The sequence below is a fragment of the Geospiza fortis genome, unplaced genomic scaffold, assembly GCF_000277835.1.
Source record: "Geospiza fortis unplaced genomic scaffold, GeoFor_1.0 scaffold157, whole genome shotgun sequence".
Lineage (NCBI taxonomy): Eukaryota > Metazoa > Chordata > Aves > Passeriformes > Thraupidae > Geospiza > Geospiza fortis.
In genome coordinates this window covers 5263540-5277729 of record NW_005054314.1, presented here as the reverse complement: position 1 = coordinate 5277729, position 14190 = coordinate 5263540, and the positions used below count along the sequence as shown (strand labels likewise).

Below are 14190 nucleotides of genomic sequence, written 5' to 3'. Positions count from 1 at the left end.
TTTAATTAAGAGATGCATTTTATTTAAGGAAAAAATCACAAAAGGCAATCCAGAATATCTACTAAACTTATTTTATTGGACGCAAAGATTCATTTTTACACACTTTTATGCTTTTGTTTGTTTGTGAAATGTATGTATACCTTTTTCTTCTCTGCTGAACTGCATTGTAAGAACATGATTGTGCTTGTAGCTATGTACTAGATCTATCTTTAGTATGGTGAGATGCTAGGAAAGGCATTTTGGGTCTTATCTGATTGTTTTGCAAAGCACACACAATTGCTCTCAACCCAAACTACATGATGAAAATGAATGCTTCTACTTTAGTAATGAGGATCAGCAATGATGCCTTCAGCATGAAACTGCCCGGTGTAGCCAAGGCATAATTTTATTATTCCAGATGAAAGAAAAATATGACCTCATTGTGTTTTGTATGAAAAACATTATTTTGAGCCTGTCTGGTTCCTGCATGCTTGCTGAGCTGTATTACTCAGTTATGTTTGGCACGTGGTAGCTTTTTCTGAGTGAGGCTGGTGTGCAGAAAGAAAGAAAATAAGGCCAGGTTGGAGCTGCTATTTCCATGGTTTTATTCCTGCCCTTTGAGTTCTTTGTCAGACAGTTGCAGTCTGCTCCAGAATGATTCCTGTTGTTTTGTGAGCACATCCCAGCTGCAGTGTTAGTCCCAGAGTGCTAAGAGAGGTAAGTTGTGTTTAAAGGTGGGAAAGGTCTGGCTGGGGCACTGCCTTTCCCTTCTTTGATCTAAGATAAGAGGTGTTACTCCTTAGATCAGTTGTCTTAATGAGAGCAGAGCATGTCCTTAGGCAGATGTGCACAGCTATGTGCAGCCCCACACACCCCTCTGTGTGGAGGTTGCTTTGGCACAAACCATTCCAGAGAAGCTCTCTGATTTAGGGGGAAAGTTGTTTTTAATTTAAAACTTCAGTCTTGTGATGATTCCATAAATAACACTTTTTTTTTTCCAAGGCTGGTGCTTCATTCTGGCATTATAGAATGGAAGTGCTATGTTTGCCTCCTCAGTCTGGGAATCCTTGTGGTGTTTTCTATTTTATTCTTCCTGGAAACATTTGCAATGAAATATGAAAGCTCAGTTTTCATCTACTATTAGTGTTTTCCAAGTAAAAAATATAAGACCAAAATTACTAGATATTGATGAGAAAGGCAAACACTCCTACAAACAGATTTTCTTTTTCTCCACTTTTCTGTTTCCTTGTTTACTGTAAAAAATTGAATGAAAAATGTGTTTTCTTGTACTTTCTTGAGTACAAGAAAAGTACTCACTGAAAAGGAATGACAAAGGAAGAAATAAAAACGGTATTAAAAAATAATTTTATTAAATACAAAATGTAAGATCCATTGTAATTCAGTGGTTAGTTTCCCATAATACTTTCAGAAATGCCCGTATGTTTTCATCATCTGCTCTTTGAATTACCTGCTATGTCCAGTTGACATTTTCTGACTAGGTCTACTTGAGTCAGTTGAGTAAGAAGCCGCTAAAAGAATTAAAAAAATAAAAAGTGTATGGACTTAATGAGCAACAAAGTTAGTGATCTGTAGCAATTACCCAAGTGAGTAATTTTGTTTCATTAATGCACCCTAAAGCACCAAGCTGTTTTGTCAATGGGCACTGCAGGGCCATTGCCAGGCTCAAAGAGACAGTTTTGTTACCAACCGCGGTGCAAGCGATAGGTTTTACCAACAAGGAGGGAGAGAAAGTAGCTCAGTGTAGGAAGAAAATTAAAGTCCATCTATTATTGTCACAGAAGCCAGTGGCAATGCTTGTAAAGATTCTAGCAGAGCAGGGTCACCCATCAGTTTGTTCTGGCTTTTCCTTTTTTGTTTCTTTCCCTGGCTTTTCCAGTTTCTTGGTTACTGCGGTTTTTTAAGAGGGCATCTTGATGCACAGAGCATCATGGTTTGAAATGGGAAGGAAAGAAAATTCCTGGCCTAGTTGATTTCTTCTTGGAGGAAAATAGAAAAGCAAATAGAAACAGAGGCAAAGCTGTGTTATACCTTGTAGGCACCTCTGGATCACTCAATATGGGACACACACAGTGTATGATATATTAAGGTGAAGTATTGAATATCCATAAAGGCGTACTAGCAAATGGTGTCAATTTTCAAACACTTTGCTTTGTCAGCTTCACAAATTTAAAATCAATCATCAAAAAGTCCCTGTATAGATCAGCTGAAGAGACATATAACCTTATGGTTATCTCCCTGACGAAAAAGTTGAAATTAAAGATGAGTTTATAAGGACTCAGATTGGCAGAATTCTGTAGTGCTAAAAGCTGGGGTCATCTGACCTCTCAGATTAGAAACAAATGATGAGGAGAAACGATACACATTGCACTGCTAATAAATACATCTTAGAGGACAGTTGAGCACACAGAAAAATAGATTTCACAGAGAAGCTTATTTTCAGCATGAATGCTATTTTCTCACTGCATTATCATAAATATGAGAGGGAAAAAAGCTATAAATAAAAAATTCTCAGGCACTCCCTGGAGACTTGTCAAAAGTACGTAGTTTTTGTACACTGCAGTGTAAAAGTATTCATTAAAATGAATTTTTAAAATGTCCTGTCCAATATTAGTTGCCTGATGTCCTTCCTTTGATCATAAATTATAAATGAACTGGCAAAAAACGAAGAAAGCATGATTCCATTAATGAATTATTTAAGTGTGATTGTTAGTTTTTGCAATCATCAGCCTAATAAGCTCAGGCTTGTGACACTGAAGTGTTTCTTACTGGAGGGTGATGATGATGGTACTGCTATTAACATAATCAATGTGTCCCATGAGTCATGAAGCCAACCAGCTCCTCTGGTGGCTCTGTGGTGGCAGAACCCCTGGAGATGGCGCAGGCCCTGGAGGTGGCACGGCCCCTGGAGGTGTCCCAGACCCTGGAGCTCTCCAGGAGAGGGAGGTGACACTGAGGACATTCAGTGTCAATGGGGTTCACTGGGCAGCCCTTGCAGAAGGCCAGGAGCACACTAAGAGAGTATCTTGTCCCCCAGCAGCCTGCCAGTGCCCGTGGCACACGCTGCTGGCTTGGCCCACTCCAGCAGCAGCTCCGGCAGCTCCAGCGAGTCCGAGAGCAGCTCCGAGTCCGACTCCGACAGCGAGAGCAGCTCCAGTGACAGCGAGTGCAACGAGGAGTCCCGCAGTGCCACGCCAGAGGTGAGGCCACCCTCAGCTCTGCCCAGGGGGGACGGGTGGAGGGGAGCAAATCCCCTTACTTGCTAGGGGGATGTTGGAGTTCTGTGCTGTTTGATGCTGTTGGCTTCCCTTTGCTGTTTCACATGTATGACCCACATACTCATTTTAGCTTTTGGAAGGATCTTTCTGGCCTACATTTGAGCTGCTTTGAAGAAATATTTAGATTTTTGCCAGTAGCTAGAGAAGATTTTATTGACACAGTATTCAGCTGGGACTAAGGAAAGGCAACATGACAAAACTATCTCTTCAGGGACTAGCTAAACTTTTTAGTTGTATTAAATTTCTCCAGGGCTACGTTGTAAACCAGATAAGGAAGCCTAATTAACCATAAATACTCCATAAATACTCCCATAAAACTAGCAGTCACCACTAGTTGACTGAAATAAAAGGGTACATTAAAAAAGTTTTCTTTTAAAGGGAAAAGCACTGCTTCTGTCTGAGATTTGTTCCTTGTCATCCTTCAATCTGCAGCCCGAACCCCCCTCAACAAACAAATGGCAGCTGGATAAATGGCTAAATAAGGTGAACCCCCACAACAAGACCATCATCAACAATCAAAATGAGCCTCACAGCGAGAGCAGCTCCCAGGCCCAGAGCAACCAGCAGGCCGAAGGGTCAAACAAAGGGAAGCTCAACAGCAGCCTGCCCCCGACCGATCCCAAAGACCGGGCGATCCTCAGTCCCATCCGAGAGAAAGCCAAACCACGGGTTGCCCAGAAAACCCCAGAGGCAAAAAGCTGCAAGCAGAAGTCACCAGCTCATAATGAGCCAACTTCACAAAGGACTACTGGGAAAAAGCAACCCAAAAAGGTAGAAAGGACTTCCAGTGTAGAAGAGTATAACTGGCCCAAACCAAATAATACCAGCAACACTCCCAAAGAAAAAGACACACAGGAACCCCCCGAGCAGCCAAAGGTTCGAACTAAAGCAGCAGTTGGGAAGACAGCTCCAAGGAAAGAACCACGAACTAGCACAGGTCTCACTTCAGAGAAGAAAAAGTACAGAGGCCCCAGCAAAATTGTCCCAAAGTCCCGGGAGTTCATTGAAACTGATTCATCTACTTCTGATTCAAACACAGACCAGGAGGAGAGCTTGCAGGCCAAGGTGCTGCCAGCCTGCACTGGGTCTGGCAGTGGTGTCAAAGTGAAGGACTCTGGCAGTAACATCCTCAGCGTAAGTAGCTTAACCAGCAATGGCAGCAACACATCCATTGACCAGACCAGCAATGACCTGGAGGAGCAGCTCTTTTCTCCTATCCCAATCGTACAAAATGAACTTCTGTCCCCACTGAGAGAATATGAAGAACTCAAATCTCTGTGGGTGAAAATAGACCTTAGTTTACTCTCTAGGATACCTGGACAGGAGACTTTTGAGACCACATCTGTGAAAAGTGAACCAAGAGAGGCAAATGTGAAACACAGGCGACCATCTCGAGAGTCCCCCACCCCAGCAGCTGAAAAACCCTCCACAAAATCCAAAAGGAAACACAAGGTAAGTCATTCCCATTGTTTAAAGGAAACACTTGTGTTTCTGAGCACCCTGGAAGTCAGGACCAGAGGCAGTGATTCCTCACTGCACCTGCAGCCGGGCTGTGGGGAGGCATCACAGCACTGAGGCTTTATTGGCTTTACAAAGGACTGACATTTACAAGTGCACTACAAATTAACATCAGAAACTAGTAAAAAGCAAACCCCAGCTGAAAAAATCAATAAACAATGTATTTTTTGAGATTTTACTCACAAGTTTTTCACTGTATTTGCTCACTCACCTGTTAGTTTCCAGTGTTCTGTAATCTGCAGAAAGTGATGAGTTCATATTAGTGCAGTTTCAGCCATACTCAGAAAATGTGACTTCAGTTTGGAAGGGAGGGGTTTATTGTCTGCAGAATTAAGGTGTTTTCACCACTGGTTTAAACAGGCTTCATCAAAGTCAGTGTAATGGTTCTTGCTTATGCTCCTGGTGAATTTAGTTTTTGTATTGTTTTGTGGTATGAACAAATATGATCCATAGAAATATAATTTACTTAACTAGCTGCTTTCTCTGCACAGCTTCCCAAAAAACAAATATATTTTGACTGAAGGCATTATGTTTTATCATGTGTTTTATGTTATTTATGCCCAAGGGTATCCTACCTTGTGGGATATGACACTGCACTTCAAACTAAATGTGTTTTCAGAAAAGAAACTGAGGTTTTATATCCTAAATGAATTTTTGTAGTCAGTTTCTCCAGCTGAAATGCTTATACTCTGGTCTGCCTGTGAAAAGTCACCAGAGTGTGTTTTTTTTATACCCCAAATTTTATAAATCATTGTGAATATAACTTCAGCTGTCTGTTTTGGAGGACTTCTTGAAATCCTGAGTTTGAGGAGTCCAGTGGTACAAGAGAATTAATGCAAGACAAAGACAGATGATGCCAGGCAGACACAGGGTCTACACCACTGCCTAAATGAGTCACTGCACTGGCTCCTTCCCTGCTGAATTAAGTGAAAGTAATCACATGAGTAAACTCAGCAGGTTTTTATTCAGTTTAAATTCTAGTTGCACACTACAGAGATGCCAGAAGGAAGGAGAAAAAAAGAGGAGAGGGATGTATAAATGTCCATACTTATGTATGTCTAAGTACACTGGGGTGGTGCATATTAATTATACCAAAAATAATTCTCGCTGGGTAGCTTAGTGGAGTGTCTGTATCATGGAGAAGGTGTCGTGACTAAAACACAAGTGTAGTATTGGCAATTAAAGTGAGGGCTCCCAGGGAAGAAAAAAAAAATAAGGGGGTTATATGAAAGGTGGAACCTCATCATTTCCTTGACTGAAACTTTGAATCAGAAAGTAACAAAATGGAGAATCTTGCTCTGGGCCTGTGCTAACATAAGCTGGACTCTGAATGAGCCCCAGTAATGTTTTAATGTGATTGTTCACTGCTACCTAAGAAACAAGCCAATTAGGATGACTTCAGGGTATACCAAGAGTTAAAGCAGGGCAGGGAGAGACTAATTTCTAAATCATACTATTAAAAAATTTATTTTAGCCATCTATTAGTGGGCTCGAAGACTGATATGAAGGTTCCAGTGACAGAGCAATAATCAGCTTTGCTTGTATCATCCTAGTTCAGGCACAAAAGTCATGCATCAGGGAGTCTTCCAAAGCAAATTTCAAATGAGCAATTGCTGTTAATGACTACCCCAGCTCAGTCCTCTACTCCTAGTCCTGTGAGGAATACTTACTCAGAGAAGTTTTCCCATCAACTTCTATTAGGTCAATGAGTAAAAGCTATTTACTTGAATAAGGTTTGGTGCTATCAAATCATTGCATCTAAATTATTAATTAAATTCCAGTGCACTACAGAAGATAACTTTAGCACATGAGACATTTTGCTTCCTAATTATCTGCTATGTCACTTGTTATATAACTCCATGTCCTGTATTTGGAGCACGCTTAGCCCTGATTTCAGGTGACTTTCACTTCTCTTAGACCAGTAGTTTAACTGCTGCTGCTGTAAAGGAAATACACTGAGATTCCATAGGTCCTCTGGATGACCAGTGAAGCTGTGCATAAGTGCTGGATCATTGATGCTCTGCCATGTTTTGTTACAGCAGACAGAAAGCCTGGACACCTTTGTGGAAAGCAAGAAGCAGCGCCTGGAGGAGCCTCCGGCTTCCTGTCTGCTCCCACCTTGTATCTCTCCAATTCCAAACCACAGAATAACCAGCACTAAAGAGTAAGTGGATTTTTGACATCACATTCCTGAGGGATTTCACAGTACTGTTCCATAAATATCTTTGCTGTAGAGTCAGATGGGCTTTACAGCCCATCAGCATAAGTGGCACAACCTTGGTATTCCCATCCATGAGGAACAGGATCCACATGGCTTTGGATGAGATTCATGCCTCCTTCTGATGGCCTACAGGACTTCAGGATGCTGCCACAGTCCTGGTGTACTCTTCAACCTCCCTTCAATGTTTTTTCTTGCCTCTGTTACCTTTAGCCTCTGGACAGAGAATCCTGCTAAAAGTGGGATTTATTTGATTGTCTGGAATTAATTTTTTAAAATAATTTTCATGAGAGACAGTTCCCAGTTTTACTGAACAAAATAGTGAAATTGCCTCTTTGTTTTACCTGTGTATACAGCAATGTCAGGTGCCACCATCCCAGGTGTCTCAGACGTGCTTTGTATCTCAGCAGACACACCATGCAATAGTTTGTGCCTTTCAGAGTGTCTTTCAGAGGTGGCTATGATGCTTGAACAAACAGGTGCCACATAAATAATGATTCTGATTATAGAGTCACAAGGTTAATATTCTATAAATAGCCAGAGTCCAATTCCCTTTTGTTATTTTGTGCTTTTATGATTTTGAGATGAGGTGCTCTTTCTGCTTTGCACTAGGATAAGCAAAGAATCAAAATCATAGCGTGCTTCTAAAAACAATTTGAGGATAATACAGGTAAATTTTGTTAAGGTTCAAAAGCAGGTAATGAAACAGCACACTAATTTTAAAATCCCTAAAGGAAGGTTGAGCATCATTTTATTTATTCTGGTGTCAATATGGAGTAACATCAGTCTGTGAATTAGCCCCTTGTTCAGCCACTGAGAAAATCAGAGTTGGAGTCTGGAAAAGGAAGATGAAAGTTACAGTGGGATCTGTAACATGTTGCACATTTGATAAACATCATGATGGGTGTTGCCTGATTGTCATTGCTGGATATACAATAAGCAGAGATATATTGCAGAGGGAATCAAGGATTATCCATCCCCAACACCTCCACAATCCATTAAAAAAATCTTTCTATTCTTGTCACCATCAGCCCTAAGGATCCACCCCCAACCTGATGTTTCTTAATTTGAGCTTGTTTTCCAGGTCGTTAATTTGATTCCTCAGAGCTTTCAACCCTTGGGTATTCTCTGTTAAAACATAATTGTGTCCATCAATAGTTATTTCCATATATTAGCTTTTCCTCTCATCTGCCTGGAGTTTTGAAACAAAATTTTCTGACTATTTTTCCACCTCAGTGAGACCTGGATCATACTGCCTTTGTTGTTATTAGTGTTTTCTGAGTTTGCTTGAAGAAAATGCAATACTTTTTTGATTCAGGTTTTCACTTCAGGTTTTCAACTCCCATAATCATGCAACTGAATATAGATCAATGTATTTCCCAAAAGATCAGGGAGCTGGATGAACTGTGTGAAGACAATTTCCTAGAAATTTAAACATTCATTTTTAAGCAGTCAGGAGTGATTCTGTTCTCCAGAAGATTGAGTAAAGTTTTAAGGGGAGGCAGAAGAAAGTCCAGTGTTCAAGTCCATGGGGGAAAATAACACTTCAGGGGTAAAAGGTTGAAAGACAGACTTTGCCGTTTGGTCTTTTATTCCCAAAAGTTCTAAGTTTCCTTTTAGAACTCTCTTTAAGAAATGAGGGTGAGTCAGCTACAGGTGTGATGATGATCTTCATCCCTTAAGGAGGTGTTAAGTCCCATGGTGGATGTTGTCACTTAGTAGGAAACTTCGGTCTCTCCTATTAGAACTTGATCCCTGTGCCAATAAGCCAAGTTCCCCAAGGCAGACACGAGATTTTTATTAGGCTTTTTTAAAGGTACAAGAGTGTTTTGACAGAAAGAGCACAATCTGGGCCAAAATTTGGAGGCATTCAGGAGTCTGGAGCAATCAGCAAAAGACAGGTCACACCTGTGCTTTCACAGCTCCCGTTGCCTGCCTTGCTATGGTTTAGGCACTTGGATACATTTCTCTGTAATCTTCCCCTAAATATATGGGCTCAATAAAGCAAGCAAAGATGCACAATTAATCTTTAAAGGGTCACATGTCTATTAAGGGCAATTATATGCCTAATTTCCACAAGTTTCTGTGGCTACATGTACAATTTGAGTTTAGACATTTCAAATGGCCACTTGTGAACTTAAAAGGCATTTGCACAACCAGAGAGCAGTTTTGTGTTATGTAGTCATTGCATAAGCCATAATTACCTCTCTGTTTCTTCCCTCACATATTCAGGGGCTGATGCCTTTTCCTTATTTCTGATACTTACAGCAAATGAAGGAATAGGTGTTTCAGTGTGTTTATAGGAATACATTGAAGCACTTCTGCAAAGCTGAATTTTTGTCAGATCACCTGCCTGCTTTGCAGCAGAGGATTACTTATTTATATTTAGTTCCTTGACAGAGAAATTTTAATTTAAGCTTTAATTGTATGTGCTGCTGAATCCCATTGATACATGAATATTTGATTGTTAGACCCAGTCCAGACAGAAACTGGACTCACCAAATACTCACCAGTATTTGGCTTTTTATAACAACACAGGGATTTATTTGCTAATGCAAACTATGAGTCAAACGGGACTCATACCAGTCAGACATGCCCACCGTTTAGCAGGCATGCTAGAAATCTGTCTGAGGCAAGCATTTCTGCGTTTTTGTTTTTCAAAATTTCCCGTTATCTTTTGTTTTCAACCTTTAGCTGAAGATGCACCTCTCCTTGGCAATACATATTAGTTGATCCCTAGGGTAGTCACAGCAGCATTCATTGGGGCTCCTTCGTGGCACAGGCAGCCTTCACATCTATGACAATGACCTCAGCTCCATTCAGGGGCTGCCAAATGGTCCAGGCCAATGTGGGAGTGACCTTTCCCTGTAAACCCCTGCAGAAAGTCAGATACACCATCTTGCAGCATTTCATTGTGGGCCAGGGGAGGAGAGGCAAAGGAAAGCCAAATTCTTGGTATAGATAAAGCCTGGGGTGGCTTTGTTTCACTACCAGGCCAGAGATACCACTGCATACCACAAGGAGTGGTTAAAGAAAGGGCAAAGAAAAGCAGCTTGAAACATGAGAGTAGCTGGAAATTCTCCCTTCTTCATGCAATGACCTCTTGTTGCCTGCTTGCTTGCTTGCCTTCTGCCCTAAAAAAAAATACAGTCTGGAAAAAAAAAGCAGATGGGGAACCTTCTCCTTCTTTGATAATTGGCCTGTTTTAGACACAAAAGATTAAAACCCTGCAGCCACAAGACCATCAGTTCTGCTTGTAGTTTTTCAGTGCACTTTGTGTTTCTCCCTAGATTTTAAATAATTTTAACTAACAATCATGTCAGCAAATTAAACCATTGAGTCTCAGTAATTATTGCAATAAATTCATTCAAAATTAGCGATTCCTGCAATCAAAGACCAGTTTCTTAGGCCATTAACAGCCCAAAGCAAAGTGACAATCTGGTTAACTGCTGGTAACAACCTATTTCATGGAGGTTATTGTTAGCATAAATGCTTTAGTGTAAATCTGAGGGAGGTAACATTGCTGAATAAATTGTCAGCTTCATTCCTGCAAAAACTTATAGAATTAAGTGGGCAAGGGAAAGAAAAGGAAAAAAACCCAACAGACAACTTAAACTGTATTTATGGGGGGCGGAGTTAAACGTAAATTATGTAGAAAAAATATCCTCTAGAGCCTTTTGTTTTGTGGTTAATTCTTCCAAGCCACAGAGTGATTTATGTGCCAGAGTTGAGTAGCTGCACCTGTTCCTTGGTTTGCCCCATCTTATATCTGAGCCCAAAGATGAAGTGAACTGGTGAAGTTTTAAATCGTGAAGAGCTGCAAACTCCTATGTGCACAGTGGCACAGAAAATCACTTTGTTCCCCCTGTGAGTGCATGTTCAGGGTTCCCTGTGTAGGACATGTGCTTTGGGAGGCAGAGGGTTTGGGTTCTGCTCCTGGGTGCTTCTGCGGGTTAACTGTGTCCTCTTTGCTGCTTCTTTGTGTGTGCTTTGTTGGGGCAGTGCTCACCCTCCTTTGGAAAATTTTCCTCTGGAAAAAGTTCAGAGTGTTGTGAGCTATAACTATGGTAACTTGTCTGAGTTCCAAAATGCCCTTTGGGGGTCAGAAAGCAAACAGATGGAGCTTTGAGTGAGAACTTTCTGGAGGACATATTGCAGGACCACATGTGCATGAAATCAGTCTCCTCCAAGAACTGCTGGTCTAGTCCAACATGGTTGTTTGCCTTTGATCTTCTTCAGACCCATGTGTTTTCCAAGAAGAACAGCATCCATCCATAAGGCAATATGAATTTGAGCTTGTTTTATTTCTTCAGTCTGAAGATCTTTAATATCAGAGGGTTTCAAATAAGATATTTTTAACTCTGCTTCAGTTGAATTAAAGTAGTTTTGGGTAGAGAAGCTATAAAACACGAAGAGTTTGTTTGGTTTCACAGATAAGGCTAAAATATTTCTGTATCACCAAAAGTCCCAAGCAGGGCAGTGACTGAGGTGTAGATATTGATACTGTCAGTAAAACTGCAGAAGAGGCCAGACTGAAATGAGAGAGAGCTCCTAAATGAGAAGTAAGGAAACCTGGGTCGCCTTCTCCCCTTTCTCTGGTTACTTTGAGGCAAAGGAGATCAATAATCCCTGACACTGACTGAAAATGGGAACAAAACATAAATTCTTGTTGACTTAATTTGTTATTGAAATTTTAGTCAATAATCATGAAAAGTAAATGATCATGTAGTGCAATATTAGATGTCTAACAAAAGATTAAAATTCAGGTTATCTTCATTGACTGAGCTGGGACAATACCTAAAATAAAAATCTATGAGTAGATTAACATGTTAAGCAGTCAGTGAAGTCTTGGGTTTGGTTTTTTCTTTTTTGATGAATTTGAGTGGAGAAAGGTCTACCAGGTTGGGTTTTTTTTCTGGTTTTACTGTGCATCACAGCTGCCATTTCTAGCCAGCTAACAATCTCTGTACATAAAACAGACAATAGATTATCATGTTACTTGAGCTTTCATGTCAAAACCACATTCATTTTCTGAATCACGTTCAATTCATCAACCAATATTTGCTCAAGGGCTTTTGCCAGCTACAATGTATCATTTTAATATAGTGTTGAATGATGGCTTTATTCTAGAGGTTAAATAATTATTATCTTGTTATTGTTATGGTTATCATTTTGTAGTTGTTATAAATTCTATTTTTGGTTCATAAGCTGCCATGTGCTGTTTGGGTTTTTTTGCAAAGGTTGCTTATGTGAGCCCTAATCCACCTCTTAAAAAGATGCTTAATGTTAAACACATAAATAGTCATACCTGATGTCAAAGGAACTAACCCCGTGCATAAAACTTTCCAGCACTTTGCTGAGTCAGAACCTCTATGACCTCTCAAATGAAGACTGACTCAAATTAGCATTTAAATTGGGTGCAATTTGTACTAATGCACTGCAAGTTGTCCTCCAAAGCAGAAGGTTTCTGCAGTCATTGAAAAGGCAGAAGCAGCTCTTCTGTTTTCACTGCTGTCCCCTTGTGCCTCGCCATGGAGGTCACGGGGCTGTGGGACAGACTGGAGGGCAGAGCTGGCTTCTCAGTAAATAAAATGTACAGCTTTGTGATGTGGAGAATTAACCAACATTCTTGAAGTGCATCTGGTTTTTCTGTGTGTCCCAGGAGCAGCAGTAGCTCGGTGAAGAAGGTGACAAAGAAAAGAGAAGAGAAGCTGTTCCCTCCTCCCTTGTCCCCGCTCTTGGACGACCCTGTGCACCGGCGGCACAGCAGTGACAACAGCTCCTTCAGCCAGGAGCCCACTGTCACCAACACCTCACAGACCAGCAGCTCTTCCTCCTCTGCTTCCAAACACAGAAAGAATGAAAATAAATCTTCTTCTAACCCCAAAGGAATCTGTGTAAGTAACCAGCCTCCGTTGGTGGCAGTGAACAAGATAAAATGAAATCAGTTCAGCTTTATTCTGTTGGATTTTTTTTCCCCCACACAGTATGTATTTCTAAATCCTTATGTAGCCCCACTCAGGGGCAGTGGATCTTTGCAGAGCCAGGCATAAACAGCTCTTGCAAGCTCCATTTTTCGGTCAGCATTAGGCGTCTGCTTGGTGTTGTCTGTCATTCCCTGAAGCACCTAAACCCTGAGCCTCAAAGAGCCTTTGCAGCCATCAACTAGCTGAAATTAGTCCCTTTACTCTGTAGCTGCAGCACTCAACATTTTGAAAATAAAACTTCCAGAATATCACCTGAATTACTGCCCCAAATTCTCAGCCAGAGTTAAGCACTGTAGTCATACTGAATACTATGGCCTAAACTAAACAGACAATAAAAACATAACAAAAAATTCCTGTCCATAGTACACTCAGCATGTTAATAACCTCTCCCAGGTTTTCAGGCTCACAACAGTAAGGTTTATTTATGCTTAATCTTCATTAATTATTTGTAACCTCTCAGACAATTTGTAAATTGGGGGTTTTTTTCTCCCCCAGAAGAATATCACACTGTTAGGGCCATCTCCCCATCAGTGGTTCTCACAGAGATGCTTCTTTATTGCTTGCTTTTCACCAGATTCAGGTAGAGTTTCTTTCTGAAAATACAGAAAGAATGAAAATGAAAAAGAGCCAAAACTGCATATCAAATTCACTAAAACAGCATAAAACTTCACATTGGTTTGTCATCCTCTTTTTAGGTTAAACAGAGAAACTCCAGGGTTTTGGCCCATTTTAGAAAATAGTCCTTCCTTTAGAGTTTCAAACCCATCCTTACTTTATATTATCAAACTGTATCTTAGTATCGCTGTCAAAAAAAACAAGAAGAAAATTCTGCCACAGAAAAGGCCATGCATAGCCCCATTTTTCACAGTTCACCACTTTGAGAGAGGTTGTTACCCTGCACTGTAATAGTAAAACTCACAAGTTGCATTGAATTGTAGGTGACAAATCACTTCACCTTATTCATTCATCCCTGTTGCTTTCTGATATCATTGTGTCACTTCAAGCTGCGCCAGTAATACACACGCCTTCAACTGAAATCAGTGCCAAAATGAACTGCATATGTCAGCAAATAAACAGTGCTGTGTAAACAGCAGGGCCTCTTCCTCTCATCCCAGCATCTCTAGTCAGATTTATCCTTTGTTAATCTATTATCTTGATGCAAGAAATATTTTTCCCCTAAAATATGTTAGAC

General features: G+C 40.6%; 1 protein-coding gene across 1 annotated transcript in view; it reads left to right on the top strand.

Moving 5' to 3' along the window:
- The window catches only part of AFF2 (AF4/FMR2 family member 2), a 239960-nt gene that overhangs the window by 201697 nt on the left and 24073 nt on the right, over window positions 1-14190 (top strand). Inside the window, exons 9-12 of the mRNA XM_031056018.1 lie at window positions 3035-3197; window positions 3708-4727; window positions 6836-6957; window positions 12674-12908. Of these exons, the coding sequence (XP_030911878.1) occupies window positions 3035-3197; window positions 3708-4727; window positions 6836-6957; window positions 12674-12908 (1540 nt within the window). The remainder of the gene's footprint in view (window positions 1-3034; window positions 3198-3707; window positions 4728-6835; window positions 6958-12673; window positions 12909-14190) is intronic.